The sequence below is a fragment of the Rhagoletis pomonella genome, unplaced genomic scaffold, assembly GCF_013731165.1.
Source record: "Rhagoletis pomonella isolate Grant_MI unplaced genomic scaffold, Rhpom_1.0 Rhpom_scaffold_00002, whole genome shotgun sequence".
NCBI lineage: Eukaryota > Metazoa > Arthropoda > Insecta > Diptera > Tephritidae > Rhagoletis > Rhagoletis pomonella.
The window spans coordinates 82,042,158-82,060,465 of NW_023458556.1; the positions used below are offsets into that span (position 1 = coordinate 82,042,158).

At 38.6% G+C, this 18,308-nt stretch overlaps 1 protein-coding gene across 2 annotated transcripts; it reads right to left on the bottom strand.

Annotated features, from left to right (window-relative positions):
• Positions 1 to 9,142: 9,142 nt before the first annotated feature.
• On the bottom strand, positions 9,143 to 10,408 carry LOC118734118. Of its 2 annotated transcripts, none has more exons than XM_036463830.1 (4): positions 10,252 to 10,408; positions 10,090 to 10,183; positions 9,921 to 10,024; positions 9,143 to 9,859 (listed from the first exon to the last, which is right to left on the bottom strand). In XM_036463830.1, exons 1-4 carry the CDS (start codon positions 10,274 to 10,276, stop codon positions 9,720 to 9,722), a joined length of 363 nt encoding a protein of 120 aa, XP_036319723.1. In that variant the 5' UTR covers positions 10,277 to 10,408; the 3' UTR covers positions 9,143 to 9,719. The 2 variants fall into 2 exon arrangements, with proteins under 2 accessions (XP_036319723.1, XP_036319722.1); XM_036463829.1 differs by having other exon boundaries at positions 9,921 to 10,044.
• Between the last annotated feature and the right edge of the window lie 7,900 nt (positions 10,409 to 18,308).

Below are 18,308 nucleotides of genomic sequence, written 5' to 3' on the forward strand. Positions count from 1 at the left end.
CTATAAAAGATCATTGGGATCTTATTGTGCTAATGTTATATTTTATAATAAATGAAATGAAATGAAATAAAGAAGTAAGCAAAAGCTATCTTGGCTTGTATATTGAACAAGAGGCATTGCAATTCAGCATCAGAAATTTTCTCCTTCAGCCAATCAGAAAGAGGCAAAAATTTACTTTGACACTATTTGCAGTCAAAATTAGGCTAACATAGGGAATAAGCTAATTTCGTTTTATTTGACCAAGATTTAGCTATTTGCTTGTGATGGTTGAACAAAACATGCCTAATAATAATAGATTGGCGCTTACACATATGTTAGTGTTTGGCCGAGCTTCTCCTCCGACTTGTGGCGCGCGCCTTGATGTTGTCACACAAAGCGGAGGGACCTACAGTTTTACTCCGACTCCGAACGGCGATTGTATTTTTATGAGAAGCTGTTTTCATGGCAGTAATACATTCGGAGGTTTGCCATTGCCTGCCGAGGGACGACCGCTGCTAAGAAAAAACCTTTTTCTATATTTTTTTGCAATGTTGCTCTGACCAGGGCTTGAACCCAGGTGCTGATGAGTGAAAGCGCCCACTGCTTACCACTACACCACAGCGGCCGACTTTACTTCTACATGCATAAAATAAATGTTTATAGCAACAAGCATACATAAAGTTTTTAAAACCAATTATTTTATAAGTTTTTTACGCGTATATTTATAAATCACTTAGGGTCAGTTTTTCAGTGCAAGGCCGTGGTTTAAACTAAGTTTAAGCGCCCGATTTGGCTGATTTAAACTAAGATCAGCCAATCAAATGTCGGCCTAATTAATAATCTAAGTTTAAACTGGCACTGAAAAACTGGCCCTTAAGGTTAAATTAGTGGTGGCATAACCATGACCATCTAAAGGAGCTGTTCCAACCAACCTTATGGTCAACACTGTATTCGATTAGTGGTGCTACATTATAACGCCATAGCCATAGAGACCAATTGAATTTTGCTTTTCCGCCATAACCATAATCATCTAATATCTGAAGTGCGAGTAAGAACGTGATGCCAGACGTTCAAAAAACCAATTGGTCACAGCCAACATTTTGGCATAAGTGTAGAATTTGAACCTTTTAGCTGTGCAAAAACCAAAAATGTGGCTGTATAGAACTTCTCACGCTGATTTCAACTGTACCAAAATTATTTGCCGCGATAATATAAAAAAGATATAAAAGGTTAAATAAAAATTTTTTAATTTGTTAAATATTAATATCTTATGAACTACATATCCGATTGAAAAACTGATGATTTCTTATATGCTTTTTATATTTTTAAACCAAATATACTAAAAAACGAATAAAAATTTCGTATTTTTTCATAAAATAACCTTTTTTAACAAAAATTCACAACTAATGCAAAAGAAATTGATATTATTAAGAAAGCTATTACCTTTAATTTGATGTACATACATATTTTTTATGATAAGCTGTTGAGTTTTAAGAATTTAGTGTTAATTTAGTGAAAGTGAAACAAGTTATGCGCAAGTATCCTACGATATTACACAATTTCCGTGTCTTTTTCCGCGCCTGCCACCACCGATATTGTTGACTACGAGAAATCCGCTGTTTATGGTTATGATACCTATAATCGTTGGTAGTTAATGTGGTTACGGTTATGGCAATGGTTATGACTGAGCATTATGGTATGTCACCACTAATTTAACCTTTACTTGGAAAAGTAAGTGCAATTCTATTACTACGTTTATGCGACAGAATTCATGAATTCTTCATTTCATGAATTTAAAAGTTGTCCCATTTATGCATAGTTCGCGAATTCATGAAGTAAAGAGCAAGAAAATAAACAGTAGGGTTGTAGCTTTTTTGGACTCCTTTTGAATTTGGAAAACCTATTGGTACCACGAAATGAACATAATATGGTTTAATTGGTTTTAATATATTTTAATTTTAATCCATTTGAATTTATTTTACATTTTAATAAATTCACGTAACTTTTCCAGTGTTGTAAATCCTGCTTATGCCACTCATGCTTTTTAATCTAAAAACATCATAACCCTAGTAAACAGCTGTTTGTGGAACGTGGCGTTGCCGGACTTGCACTCCACGATTTCATGAAATGATTCCGAATTCATGGTTAACTTTCGTGTATAATTGAATTTATGAAATGGTATTTATGCAGCCAATTTTAACCCAAATTCATGAAATGAATTCGTGAATTAGCCTACGCATAAACGTAGTATATGTTGTGTAAAAATTTCATAGCTGTACCAATTAGCAGTAGCTCACTAGAACAAAAAATATGTATATTAATTTTTTACTATGGGGGTATATTGAGTATGTAAATTCAAAACTTCAATTCCGGTTTTAGCTCAAAAAGTAAGGTTAAGCTTACAATAATTAGCACAAAGCTGAAAATTGGTACGAATGTTGCGAACACCATTATGAATGGAATGTCAAAAGTCCCCATCGATCCCACCTCTGGAAAAAAATGTTTTCAAGGTTAAATAAATTGATTTTTTGCATTTTTCGGCAAACCGATGAGGTTTACCATAACAATAGGTGAGACGAAAGTGTAGATCATACAATTATCTATAAAAACTGTTGTAAAATTTTTTTCCTAAGGATTAGCATTTCTGAGATATAGCGTTTAAAAATTGTAGTAAAAGGTTTGTACCCATAATATGCAAATCATAAATTTGTATAGAAACTTTTTGTATCTCTACTTAAGGGCCTGTGCCAATCGGTAACTTTTTTCTCCGTGGTGAGACGGGGTCGAAAAATTTGCTATGGTGTACAAATAAATTGAATTTTGCTGTGCCAAATCCAGAGTTAAATTTTGACAGTTGAAAAACCAAACAAACGCTCGAGCGAAAAGTCTATTTTTGTGTGTTGCTGAAATTTGTTAAAATTTATATGTAAAATGAACAGAATAGAAAGAAAATACTTTTCTTTACTGATGGCGATATTGATGGAAATACAAGGAATGTATTCGTTGGTCTTGTCAAAAATGTAGATCAACCGAAGTTGATTTATTTAAATTCTTCAGGCAGTCCAGAAATGGTTTTTCTGAGATCGGGAAGGATCTGTCGGCGCTTGTTGAGAAATTTAAGCATTACGAAAAAATGTTTAGATCTTTCACTTGTCTCGACGACCCTCCACACTCTGAAGATAGCCGTGAAAATAAAAGTGGACATGTTATTAGTCCACCTAAAAAGACAGCCACGGATTCTGGTAAAAAAAATCCTCCATCCCAGTCCTTAGAACTTATTAATTTATCTTCTCCATGCCCTCAGGCATTGGAGCCTCCGATTTCTAAAGCCATATCCACTAGGTCTACTTCAAAAAATAGTCAAACCGTTGATTTAACAGTGTTGCCATCAACATCTCAAGCTCCACTGTCTAACTTAGTTCCTCCGAATAATTCGGAGCCCCGCACATCAGACATCATTACCAAAAAGTTGGTTGTAATTCCTCCGAGAAGATCAATCTTTGTCTCTAGATTTGCTAAAGATACTTCTTCGGATGATATAAAGTCATACATATCGACTAAAATTAGAACTAAAGATGTATTTATTCGTAAATTTAATTTTAAATACGATCGCGATATTTCATCGTTTAAAATTGATGTAGCTTCCGAAGATTTTGATTCACTACTAAATAGTTCATTTTGGCCGACCGGGGCGTTTGTTCGCGAGTTTGAGTATAAACCTAATAAAAGTAATAATAACGTAGCTAAAATTTCTAATCTTAATTCTGATTCAAAAAACTAACTCGCAAGTCTAATTTAAGTATTTACTATCAAAACGTTAGAGGTTTGAATACCAAATTAACTGACTTATATTTAAAAGGTTTTGACTGCAATTATAATATTATTTCCTTGACCGAAACATGGCTCAAACCTCATATTTTTAATTCCGAAATTCTTCCAAATGAATATCAAATATACAGGAGTGACCGCGTGGGCAGAATCGGCGGTGGAGTTCTTTTTGCGGTGCATTCATCGATACCATCCGAGGAAGTTAGTCTTCCTGTCATTGAATATACCGAATTTAAATGTATACGTGTACAGGCTGGAAAGACTTATATTTATTTAGCTCTTTGCTACATCCCTCCTAATTCTGCCGTATCGGTATATATGCAGCTAGTTTCTTTACTTGAGACCGTAAATGCAATGCTTACGGCATTCGATTCTATGATTGTTTTGGGCGATTTAAATCTGCCACATATTTCATGGAACATCATTAACGCCGATGTTGTACCAGTTTCATCTAGAGATAGTTACAATGTATTTCTGGAGGAAATGGCTGAACTATGCCTCAAACAAATAAATATATGTCCAAATAAGTTTGGAAAGGTCTTGGATCTCGTTTACGTTGATGATGTTCCGAAGGCCTCTACTAATCGGTGTGATCCCCTAGTTTTGCCGGAAGATGCATACCATCCTACTCTTGAGTTAAACTACGAAATCATAAATGAAATACATAATAATAAGTCAAGTTCAAGTACTAGATATGTTTTTGCGAAAGCAAATTTCAGGAAAATTAACAAAGAACTTTCAAAGTTATCTTGGCCAATATATAGAGATGACGTGGAGCGTAGCGTTGAGCACTTTAATGATACTGTTTTCAATTTGTTTCGAAAGTATGTGCCAATACGTAATATTGTTCATGAAGAACCAATACAATTATGGTTCACTAAAGAGCTTAAAAAATTGAAAAATAAAAAGTCGCACTCTTTTAAACTGTATAAAAGAACGGGCTTACACAGTGATTACCTAAGGTACTCAGTTTTGCGGCATAGCTACTTTGCATTAAATAAGAAATGTTATAATTCATATTTATGTAAAATTAAGAGGAATTTAATTAACAATCCTAAATCATTTTATGGTTTCGTAAATTCAAAGCGTAAGGCACATGGTTTTCCGTCCGCTATGCATTATCGCAACACTGTATCTAGCGACAGCCAACTCATTGCCAACATGTTTGCTCGGTTCTTTAGGTCCAATTATTCTGTAGACTTCCCTATAAGTGGAGACTATCCGTACGACCTTTGTCCAATCAACTCTGCTTATATTCCAGTAATATCTTCCGATGAAGTTTTACACTATTTAAAAACCTTAAAAGCGTCATTTAGGCCTGGACCTGATCATATTCCGACCTGTTTTCTTAAAAACTGCGCTGAGAACATCTGCGAGCCTTTAACAACTCTATTCAATTTGTCACTTAAACATGGCGTTTTTCCGTCAGCCTGGAAGGAGTCTTTCATAATACCACTTCACAAAAACGGCAGCAGGTCGTCTATAGAAAACTATCGAGGCATAGCGAAACTCTCCGCTATCCCCAAATTATTCGAAGCAATTATTGTTAACCAGCTGACATATTCTATATCTTCTTCAATTACACAATCTCAACACGGGTTTTCTAAAGGAAAATCTACTATTACTAATTTATTGGAGTTTACAACTCATGTCTCAAACGGTTTTAGAGAAAATGCTCATACCGACGTAATTTACACCGATTTCAGTAAAGCTTTTGACAAAGTATGTCACTCGTTACTCATCCGTAAACTCGACCTAATCGGCTTTCAGCCCAGTCTCCTTCAATGGATCTCATCTTACCTCTCTGATAGAACACAAAGAGTTATTGTTAATAATTGTTCTTCCAACATCATTAAAGTATCTTCAGGAGTTCCTCAGGGAAGCCACCTTGGTCCGATTCTGTTCCTGATATTCATTAATGATATTTCTTCTATAATAAAACATTCAAAAATTTTAATGTATGCCGATGATGTGAAACTTTTTAAAACATTGTCCTCTATCGAAGAAAGGTCTTTGTTACAAGCGGATCTGAACAACGTGGTTAGTTGGTGTAATACAAACTATATGCCACTAAACCTTCAAAAATGTAAAGTTATGTGTTTCTCTCGGAGGGCTGTTCAACCAGCTGTTTATTCAATATCAAATTATAATCTGGAGCAGGTATCCAATTTTGTCGATCTTGGTATCACAATGGATTCCAAACTCAATTTCAACCATCATATTAATGTTACAGTCAATAAAGCCAAAGGCGTTTTTGCATTTGTAAGGCGATGGTCAAAAGAGTTCAAAGATCCTTATGTTACAAAAGCTCTTTTTACCAGTTTAGTTAGACCTATACTAGAATAAGGATCTATTGTTTGGAATCCCCGCTACCAAGTTCATTCAGAAAGGATTGAATCAATTCAAAAACAATTCTTGCTTTTTGCATTGCGTAATTTTAACTGGGATTCAGATTACAATCTCCCCCCTTACACAAGTCGTCTAAAGCTCATAAATTTGCCTACACTCGCAAGTCGTAGAGAAATGCTGGGTATAATATTTATCGTAAAATTAATGACAGGCTTGATTAATAGCCCGGCCCTCCTGGCTGAGGTAAATTTTAATGTTCCTTCTCGAGTGTCAAGACACTTTCGACCTCTATTTTTAAAGCCATGCAAAACTAATTTTGAACTAAACGAATCATTCCGTGGTTTATGTCAAGATTTTAACTGTCATTCCAGCACGTTTGACGTATCGGACTCGATTTTTACTATAAAGAAAACTATTATTTCCACTCTCAATAATTGAAATACTATCTTTAGCATATCCAATCAGCTGGTGAGTTTGATTCTGTAGCTGAATAGTTTTAGATCTCGACACTTAACAAACTCCTGTTTCCACTACTCGGCACGAAAAAACTAAAAAAAAAAAAAAAGTTTCCGTACGTCATGCGGACTGCGCCCCTCGTGTCGGTTGGGCGGGAATGGAGGGTAAAAAGCCGTTGGGATTAATTAATGATTTGATATTACTTGAGAACTTTAGGCAACGTGCGAGCCGCCAGGTAATACTTGTGTGGGAAGTTGTTATATTTTTATATTTAATTTTGTGCGAATATTTTCAGGAAGTTATTTACCTTCACCCGAGAGTTATATCTGAGGACATCAATGGAATTATGTCTGGTGACAGAATAAAAACTCGGATGCACTTAAGGATTTCTGCCAGCACGTTTACAAAAATTGTGCAGACAATTCCCCGAAAACATCATGGATGGTCGTGCGAGTATGAAGTTATTTGCTTTTTATTTTGGATGGCATGTGGTTGTAGTTACCGGGTCGCAGCAGCTTTTATGAGTTTCAGTAGGTACACAGTGAGAAATATAATACATAAGATGCTAGAGGACTTTTTGAATCTGCGGCATTTGATTAACCATGGTTCTGTGAACGACTATGATAGACTTGGTTTAAAGTTTTTCCGGAAGGCAAAAAATAAAGCATTCATCAAGTTCATTGGCGCTATCGATGGAACTCATATAAGAATTAAATGCCCTGTTAACAAACATGATGAATATATAAACCATAAGAAGTTTTACTCCATTCAAGTGCAAGCAGTCGCAGATAGTGACTCAAAATTTACTGATGTTTTCGTTGGTTTTCCTGGTTCTGTGCATGACACCCGTGTTTTTCTAAATAGCCCTTTATATGCAAAAGGCAACTATCCACCAAACGGATATTATTTATTTGGTGATAAGGGATACCCGTGTCAACTTTCGCCAGTTCCTGTAATAACGCCATTTAAAGAATCTTTAACTCAAGATCAAGCTCGGTTTAATACTGCACATAGTAGAGGAAGAATTATTGTAGAACAAAGTTTTGGCATTTTAAAGACTAGATGGAGAAATATTTTTAACAGAGATCTAGAGCTAACAATTAAAAATTGTATAAAAACGGTATTTAGTGCATTTGTCTTACATAACATTTGTGTAATGAACGAAGATTTTGACCCTTCAATCACTATACTGGAAGACGAATTTAGTAATGTAAATAACCGAAATGAAAATATACTTTTTGATTCTGTTGACGGTTTAAGAGAAGGAGAACAAATATTTTCATCGTTTTACAAAATGAAAATTCTACCTTCTAAACTGAAGTTTTATAATTTTTTCACAAAAACGCATATTTTAGACAATATAATTTATTTATTACTTTTATGCTTCATGCATTTTTGGTACGTATTCAATATCTAATGCTACATATATGTAAAGTGAGTGGCATAAAATCATAAGTTCGCCACATAGTGTTAGGTTTAGACTATTTATTTATCTATTTTCAAATTAAATTAATTGTTTTTTATAAAAATAAAGTTTCTTCAATAAAAATAAAGTTTCTTCAATAAAAATAAAGTTCGTTCTCTACCTAAAACCGTATAAGTCTTTTTCAAGGAAGCTTCATGTTTTTTGGTATGTAACCAAATCTTGTTACTATATCGCTCATTTACTTCAATAGTGACATAATCAAAGAAATACAAAAATTTAGTTAAGTATGCAGAAATTACCGCTGCCTGTTCTTCTATATTGTGTAAAAATTTCATAGCTGTACCGATTACCAATAGCTCACTAGAACAAAATATGAATTAATTTTTACTAAGGGAGCATATGTATGTAAATTCAAAACTTTAAAGCCGTTTATCTAAAGTGTTGCTTTTTTGAGTTATGACACGATTGAAGTAAATGAAGGATAAGTAGGTACAGCTGCGAGTAACAAAATAGTAGGGCGACATTTTGATCAGTTTTCTTTTCATTAAATAATGCACATTAATTTTTTTTATAAAAGTATGCCGATTATCTCATAAAAATAACATAAAACCACATTTCACACTTTATGAAAAAATTATAAAACTATAGTTTCCTGAATTTTTATAATCTTTGCTCAAAGTTTGAAATGTGGGTTTATGTTATTTTTATTAGGTGTATAGTGGGTAACATAATGATAAAGTCAATGTACATTGATACGTATAGACTATTTGATATTTTTTTTTTTATTTAGATTTTTTTTAAGAATATAGTTTCTTCTTTAACAAAAAACAAGTTCAAGTTTCAAACTAATAAGTGAAATTTCCGTTTTCTAGCCCATTCAACTGATATTTTTTTATATATTCTTATAAAAAAAGGCTAAATAAATTTGGAAAAAATACCAAATCGATGGCTGAGTGGAACGTCGACCTATCTCGGCAGTCAGTTCGAAAACGCCCTATCTCAGAAAATGAATTTGGTTGAAGGATGCCCTATTTTAGAATTTGATTAAAAATACCCTATCTCAGAATTTGGTTCAAAAATGACCTATCTCAAACGAAAATACATTGAAAATGTGCAGAGATTGGGCGTTTTTGAATCAGCAGCTGTGTTTAGAATGTTTTTCAATCAAATTCTAATATACGGCATCCTTCAACCAAATTTAGTAGGGCGTTGTTGAAAAATTTTCTGTGATAGGGCGTTTTCGAACTGACTGCCGAGATAGGTCGATCTTCCACTCAGCCATCGATATAGTCTATACTTATCAATGTACGGTAACCTTATCATTATGACACTCATTATTTAAATAAAAAATTAAGATATCACTTCATTTTTTCTTAAAACTACACGAACTAATAAAATCAAATTCGTATTAAACATTAGTCTGAATCCGATTCGGAAGATACGAGCAAACTGTCTACATTTATGTGGGGATAATCGGTTTGTACCATTTGCCCAAAAACCGCAAGTAAAGATCCCACTCTCCTTTTGAATTTATGGTCACGTCTTATAATATGCTGCTCCAGCCTTTGAAAACGCTCATCTCTGTTGCGCAGCTGTGGAGTGCCCGATCTCGATCGCGATGTGGATGAGCGAGAAGTTGAAGGGGCTGCAGATGAGCTGAAAGGTGTTGGAGATTTCTCTCTCATGGACACTTCTCCTTCTCCGCTGTCCAATAAATAGGGGGATGGTAATTGTCTTTCTGCGAAGCATACTCGTGCATCGCGTCGAAATACTGCCAGTCTTTTGCTTCCTCTGCTACCGCCTCTTCTCCTGTTCCTTCGCCTGGTGTAAAAATAACATTTTGGTAAATACAATTTTAACCTTCAAATGGATGTGTCCATACCTGTTTTGTAGCGAAAGAAACTTTTGTATTTCTTCACTAGAGCATTCCACTGTGACTTGCAGCACATCCAGTCTTTGTTCATTGGAAGCGACGCCGATACTTTTCTGCAAAATTACATTCAGATCTGCCAATCAACTATATATGTACATAAATATTATATTTTACTTACTTCCATCCTTCGTTGGAGTTTGCATTTTTGCCGCTGAACAGCGCATCCTCTTCTGTCCTCCTTCTTATTAACATAAGCCTTTCCGCGTGGTTCCCTTTAAACAGATAGAATAAATAAATACATAAATATTCGCGCACAAGTTTCATTTATCTTATAACTTACAAGTAACGTACGCTTTTTTTGTCATTTTTTCAGCTTCTATTTTGATTTGAACTCTTTATTACCGCCAAACAATGCTATTTGTAAACATATTTAGAAGTTATCAAAATTTTACCTAGCCCCATGAGCTAGGTAAAATTTTGACGTTCGTATTCACCACGAGAAGTGTCAAATTTTTACTTCGATCCGTCAAAATTTTTTATTTTCTATCAATTGGCACAGGGCCTAACAGGCTAACCTAATATTCACGCACGCCGCCAATTTATTGTCAAAAATTTCTCATGCACATGCAACTTGTATGAGATCAACCGAAATTGAACGGCGTGCGTATGAAGCTAACTCAATTTCCAATTTTTGTTCTGCGTGACATTTTGATTTGACGTTTCGCTCAATGAAATCAAATGCAAACGCATGCAAGTGAATTTCGGGTGACGCAAAAAAACAAATTCGACGGCATGCGTACCAAAACGCAAGCCGCGAATATTAGGTTAGCCTGTAAGTGCTCATAACTTCTACATTTATTATTCAATATAGATGAGTAGTTCCTTATTATATTAATGAAGGGCCATACTTTGACGTGCAAGAATCTAAAAGTTAACAGGTTCTTTCATGTTGATATTTTTGCCGAAAGTAACTTTTCTTTTATTATTATTTTTTAATTATACGAAAGTGTCGATTAATTAATGATTAGCTCCTAATCCGTTTAGAAAATTTCGTTTATGCAGAAGATAGTGAATTTAATGTGCTTCAATACTGTTTAGCTTTTAGAGAGTACTGAGGATAGCGCAGGGTCCGCCGGAGGAGTTCCAACCGTGAAAAGAAAAAAGCTTGTACTTTAAAGGCCGGTCCACATAGAACTTTCGCGCTGGCTTTGGCGTTGGAGTTGGTTTGACAGAACGCACGTTAAAAGTATGCTTGCTACAATGAACGTTTGGCAGCGAATGCTTGGGCCACTAAATTAACATACTAACGAGAGATTAATTAATATTTCATATCAATAATTGCACTAAAAAAGATATTTCTTGCTCGCACTTGATTGAAAATGAAAAATATTTCACATAATTGTATTTATTTGCAACAGCTGACGAGCAACGTACGCGAAAAGTTGAGAGTTGGCCATCTTTTTGCTTTGTGTTGGCGTGAGCGTTGTCGAATTTCGGCTATGTGGACGGCTGCATTTGAATTCATGTATTCATAGTCAGCTGTTGAAGCGACGCCAACGCCAACGCAACGCCAAAGTTCTATGTGGACGGGCCTTAAATGTAAATTAATCGATTTATTAAAGCGATAAAAGTATGCTGTTTCAATTTATAGCCCGAACACAATGAAAACGACGAGCTACAAACCACAGCTGTCAAATTATTTTAACACGTACTCTTATGTAGATAATTATTTTGGCGACGACCGGGCTACGCGACGGCTGTGGTTGTGGCCAGATTAGATCTATTTATATTTTTTTGGCGACAGATAAGGTTCTTCTTCTTCTTTTATGTCAAACTCATACAAATTCAATGATGTCGCTGCCGCGTTCAAAGAAATCATGTCGCCATCGACAAAGCGCTTAGATAATAAAGATGACAAATTGGAAGCTGTGGTCGGTAGCTCGTCGTTTTCAATGTGTTCAGAACTTTAGTCGACTTTATTTTGACTATGACTACGGGCCAATGTTACGATTATCCTTGAACCCTCGTCCGGATTTCCCAAATCCTCCGGTTCGTATCGCTGGATTGTTAAATAAAGGCTAACGATGACCAAATGGTAGTATAATTAACTTTATTGTACAACAAACAATTTTACAATACTTGCTAATACAGTAAAAACACTACAATACTTGTTAAAGCAATTACAACGCTTTACTGAACTTGTTACACCGTCTGCTCACTTTACTTGTAGCTTGCTGACTTGTAACTAACTCACCTCGCTGTGGCGGCGCCCTTATATGCCTGCGCTGGCACTTATGGCAACTCTAGAACATTCTGAAGTTTATCGCTCATTCTCTTTCTCTCGCTGTTCGCAGTGTTCATCCAACTTGACGTTTCTCTTTGTGGAACATTCTACGTCATTCCTCGAACATTCTGCCTATTTCTCGTTGTTCGCTTTGTGTTGCCGCAATATTCGCCACACTGCCCTCCACCTAAGTCTGATCGTCCCGATCAGACACACTTGCTGTTCCAAACGCTGCAAGCCTTTCCAAGTGGACCACCTTCATCTTGTTTCTTGGTCTCCCAACGGTCTGGATTCGATATACTACGTCATTCAGCCGTTTGACGACCTTATACGGACCTTCCCAGTTGCATTGTAGTTTTGGGGACAAACCTTTCTTCCGTTGTGGATTGTACAGCAACACTAACCCTCGGAGTTCATTGCCTTATCATACCTGGCCTTCATCTTGTCACTCATAATTTGAGTTCGCTGTCTCACAAGAGCATGTATTTCTCTCAACTCGTCTTCCAGGATGTTGGACGTCTCTTTCCCAATTCTCCTTGCATCGCCAGTTACTCCAAACTTCAGGTCACTAGGCAACCGGAGCTCACTGCCGAAGATTACCCTTGCAGGAGTTTTACCCGTTGTTTCATGCACTGCTGACAGGTATCCCATCAGGTACAGGGGTATGCGGACATCCCAATCTTTCTGATTCTTGTCCACGACCTTTGGCAAATGCTCTTCCATGCAATCTGATTGGGGATGAAGAGCCGTTGTTCGAGTTTTCTGGATACCCAGTATCTGGCACATTTCTTGGAATACCGCCGATTCAAAATTTCTTCCCTGGTCAGAGTGCAGCTCTATAGGTACACCGTATCTCGCAACCCAATTGTAGGTGAATACCTCCGCTACTGTTTTAGCTTCCTGGTTTGGAATCGGGTATACCTCCGGCCATTTGCTAAAGTAGTCCATAATCAAAAGAACGTATTTGTTTCCCTGTGCGCTCAAAGGAAATGGACCGGCTACATCCATGGCAATCCGCTCGAATGGTGCTCCTGAGTTATACTGCTTCATCTGGCCATGACTTCTGGATTTCGGTCCTTTAGCTGCAATACACTCCGCGCAGTTAGCAATCCACTCTGCGACCGATTGCCGACAACCAACCCAATAGAACTTCTGCTTGATCTTTTCCAGGGTTTTCGTGATTCCCAGGTGCCCTCCACTAGGACCATTGTGGAATTCCTTGAGTACATCCGGAATTCTTACCCTTGGAACTACTATCAAGCTGCGGGAGCACTGGCCATCTTCGCTTTCCCATACCCTGTGCAAACAGCCAGATATTAATTTTGAGCTGTTCCATTGTGCCCAGTACGCCTTTGCGATGGGGCTTTCCGCTGCCATTTGCTCCTTAGTTGGCCTTCTGTCCACCTCCAGTCCATGCATCAAAAGCTCCAGATCTGGATCTTCCTGCTGACACTTTCGTAGCTGTTCTTCCTTCCACTCTTCCGCTGGTGTTATAATCGTTAGACGGACGTCTATAATGTCCTCTTTTCCCTCAGCTTTTGAGCAGTGTTTACATTCCAGGCTACATGGTCGGCGGGACATGGCATCAGCATTACCGTGGACACTTCCCTTGCGGTGCTCAATAGCGAAGTCATAACTTAACAGTCTCTCAATCCACCGAGCTAGCTGTCCTTCTGGATTTTTAAACTGTAGTAGCCACTTCAGCGCTGCATGGTCCGTTCGAACTCGGAAACGTTGCCCTTAGAGGTACTTGTGGAAATGTTTGACGCACTCCACCAACGCTAGTAGTTCCCTCCGAGTTACGCAGTAGTTCCTTTCTGGTTTTCCAATCGACCGGCTATAGTAGACAACCACCTTCTCCTGACCATCAATTACCTGCGACAGTACGCCTCCTATGGCATAACCACTAGCATCCGTATCCAAAATAAACGTTGCACCTGGAACGGGATACGCTAGCATAGGTGCAGTACATAGTCGTTCCTTCAGGGTCTGGAAAGCCTCCTCCTGCTCCTTGTTCCACTCGAAGGTTCTACTTTTCCTAGTGAGCTCGTGGAGGCTATTAGCAACGCTGGCGAAATTCGGAACAAATCGGCGGTAGTAGGTGCATAGCCCAAGAAAACTCCGTAGTTCGTGCAGGTTCCTAGGTCTTGGCCAATCCTTTACTGCTTCTATCTTTTCCTTCGCAGTACAGACGCCCTCCGTTGTCACCTCGTGCCCTAAGTAGTTTACCTCCTTCCTGAACAGTGAGCAGTTTTTAGGACTTAGCTTCAGACCAGCGCCAGCTATCCTCTGGAAAACTTCTTCCAAATTGTTCAGGTGTTCCTCAAAGCTTTTATCCAATACGATAATGTCGTCTAGATACACCAAAAATGTTTTCCAATGCAGTCCTTTGAGCACATGGTCCATAAGGCGTTCAAAAGTGGCAGGAGCGTTGCATAATCCAAAGGGCATCACCGTGAATTGCCACAGACCGTCTCCAACGCTGAAAGCTGTCTTCTCCTTATCCTCGTCACTTACCTCCACTTGCCAATAGCCGCTCTTAAGGTCGAGTGTTGAGAACCACTTTGTTCCAGTCAACGAGTCCAGAGTGTCATCGATCCTGGGAAGAGGATAGCTGTCCTTTTTCGTCACATCGTTTAGTTTCCGGTAGTCTACGCAGAACCGCATTTGACCATCCTTCTTCTTCACAAGTACTACCGGCGAACTCCATGGACTCGCTGATGGTTCAATCACACCACTCTCGCTCATTTCTTTTATTATTTGGCTAACAGTTTCACGTTTGGCAAGTGGAACACTCCGAGGAGCTTGACGGATTGGCCTTGCATCGCCAGTATCAATGTTTCACGACGTTAGTCCTGCCTGGTTTGTCGCCATCCTTGTCGAATATGTTGGAGTATCTTCGAAGAAGTTCCTTAGCCTTGTGCTGGTATTTTTCTTCCAACCCTTCCGTCCATGCATTAATGTCTTCCGCAATGTCATTCTCGCCAATGGACTCGCTTTCAGGTAATTTTTCGCAGTCGAAGATTGCCTCTACCTCTCGACATTGCCCCAGTACAGTTCCTCTTCGGAGTTTGACTGGTGATTTGAACTCATTGAGCACTCGAACTGGGATGTGTCCATCCTTTTGCGTCTTAGCCAGGGTTTTACCAATAAGTACGTCCGGTGTAGAATTTTGTGTTGCTTCAACAACCCACAATTTGTTTGTCCCACAATCTCCATCAATCTTTGCCCACACAACTGCTTCTGACTTCGGTGGAATCTGCTCGTTTTCCTCTAGGATCACTCGCTTGCTGCTGTACGGACCATCATACCCAAACCTAAGGGGCACTTCCATATTGTCGTACTTTATGATCCTGTTCTCATGTCGATCTTCATACCTTGACCAAATAAAAAGTCTAATCCAATGATGACTTCATCCATAATCGCCGCGACTATGAACTTGTGTAACACCGTCACATTCCCTATTGCGACTTTGCATGTTACCTCTCCTACAACTTGGGTGTCCTCACCAGTTGCTGTCCTCAACCTTGCTCCAGGTAATGGCCTTACCTCTTTAGTGACCAAATCAGATCGAATGATGGAATGTGATGCGCCCGTATCCACAGTTAGTACTCGCTCATGTCCGTCCACATATCCACCAACAGTAACGTTGCTCGCTTTTCTGCCAATTCTCGAGACGGAGATTATGGGGCATTCAATTGCGGGAGCCAGCGTGCGCCCCTTGCTGCTGGCTCGTTTTAGTTTAACGACTGATCAGAGTCGGGCTCGTCATCCTCAGTCCTGCGTTTACATACTGCCGAACAGTTTGACCTGTTGGAACCCGTCTAACATTCGCGTGCGAAGTGGCCTGGTTTTCCGCATCTAAAGCATTTCCTAGCACCATCCTTTCTCTCGGTTGCACCAGGAGTATTCTTCTCTGCCATCGACTTGAGTGTTTTCAGGATCTCGTTCATCACGTCAGGTGTCTCCACTTTTACTCGATGGGCTTTGTAGGATGGTCTACTTAGGAGCGCCGCCGTTTCACGTGTCTGAGCATACGAGACCGTTTCAGCAAATGTTGGCTTTGGATTTGCATACGTCTCGCGCTTGGTATACACGTCCCGCATTCCGTTGATGAACCTCTGGATTTTTACTCTTTCGAGGTGCTCACCAGATGCATCTCCAATTGCTAAATGAGCCAACCTTTCAACCTCGGAGGCGAATTCCTGTAGTCTCGTTGGATTTCTGGCAGCGATTCTCCAGCTCCATCTGGTAAATCTGTCTCCTGTGCTCGCTACCATAACGTCTTTCCACTGCACCCATTAATGCATCGTAATTGTTCCCTTCACAGTCAGGAATTGTCTGCAAGATTTCCGCTGCAGGTCCGTTTAATGCCACGAACAGAGCAGCGGATTTATCCTCCATGCTCCAACGATTTGCTGTAGCTGTCTTCTCGAACTGGAGCTTAAAGACTTGGAAAGGAATCGTGCCGTCAAAGGATGGAGTCTTTACCTTGGGAACACTTGTCGAAGTAGCTGGACGCTTCATCTGCAAATCTCGGAGGCGACCTTCCAACTCTTCTACCTTTGCTTCGACTTTCTCCTGAATTAGCTCTTCGATTTTATCTTGTCGTTCCTCGATTTTATCCTGTCTCTCTCTGAGTTCCGCGTTATCTTTAAATAAATTCTCTTGTAGCTGAGTAATCTTTTCATCTAGCTGCGATGACATGTACGTTTTCTGTGCTTCCAGCTGGGATGAAATCTGTGATGACATCTGTGACATGGCAGCCAATAACGTGTTCATGTCCATAGCTGGTGATGACGACGGAGCCTTTTGCTGTTCTTCAACCTTCCCGGATGTCTGCTGCATATCCTTCGACGAACAAGGGGCCTCATCCTTCTGTTCATCCTTTGCGGATGCATCGTCAAGTTTACCCTGGAAGTCGTATTTGTCCACGTCGATGCCTTCTGCTTCCATAGCCTCTCGCAGCCGTGATAGTAACTCCACTTTTGTTCGGGAGGTTACGATTATCCTTGAACCCTCTTCCGGATTTCCAAAATCTTCCGGTTCGTATCGCTGGATTCTTAAATAAAGGCTAACGATGACCAAATGGTAGTACAATTAACTTTATTGTACAACAAACAATTTTACAATACTTGCTAATACAGTAAAAACACTACAATACTTGTTAAAGCAATTACAACGCTTTACTGAACTTGTTACACACAATTAAACTTATAACTTGCTTATTCGCAACTCGCTTTTCTGCTCACTTTACTTGTAGCGTGCTGACTTGTAACTAACTCACCTCGCTGTGGCGGCGCCCTTATAAACCTGCGCTGGCACTTATGGCAACTCTAGAACATTCTGAAGTTTATCGCTCATTCTCTTTCTCTCGCTGTTCGCAGTGTTCATCCAACTTGACGTTTCTCTTTGTGGAACATTCTACGTCATTCCTCGAACATTCTGCCTATTTCTCGTTGTTCGCTTTGTGTTGCCGCAATATTCGCCACAATAATTAACTTGCCAGAGTGGCGGTATACAAAATAACGTGATGTGGTTGCGGCGGCGGTTATACAGCGACTCATTGCTTGATCTGCGAAAACGGGTCACCGTACCATCGCTTACAATGCCTTTCATTTGAATACTACAAACCGAATTCGAAGATACAGCGCATGAAGATGTTACCGTATGTGTGAAAATAAATATATGTATACATAAATATAATAAGGGTTACAATAATGGTTGAATTCAAGTAGATTTACGTTATGTAGTAATAGTAGTAATAATAGTAGTATGAATATGTTTTTTTTTTTGGAAAGCGATGAAATTGCTGCCCATGTCTTCAACAAATACTATAGAAGGAAATTTGAGATCCGCCAGCTAAATAATAAAAAATATGGAATTGAGTGCACTTCAGAGTTTCACATCTTTAAAATTTGCCTATATCTCAAAAACTATTGCAGTTTATTGTATTTTGACTACATATTCAGATTCAGCGGAAAATTTTACATGAGGAGTGATGGTGTGCCAGAGGAGGGATTTCTTGTATACTTGTGTAATTATTAATTAGATGAATAGTTTTCTCTAATTGTTTTTTAATCCATCACTTCCAATGGTACTTTTTTTATTTC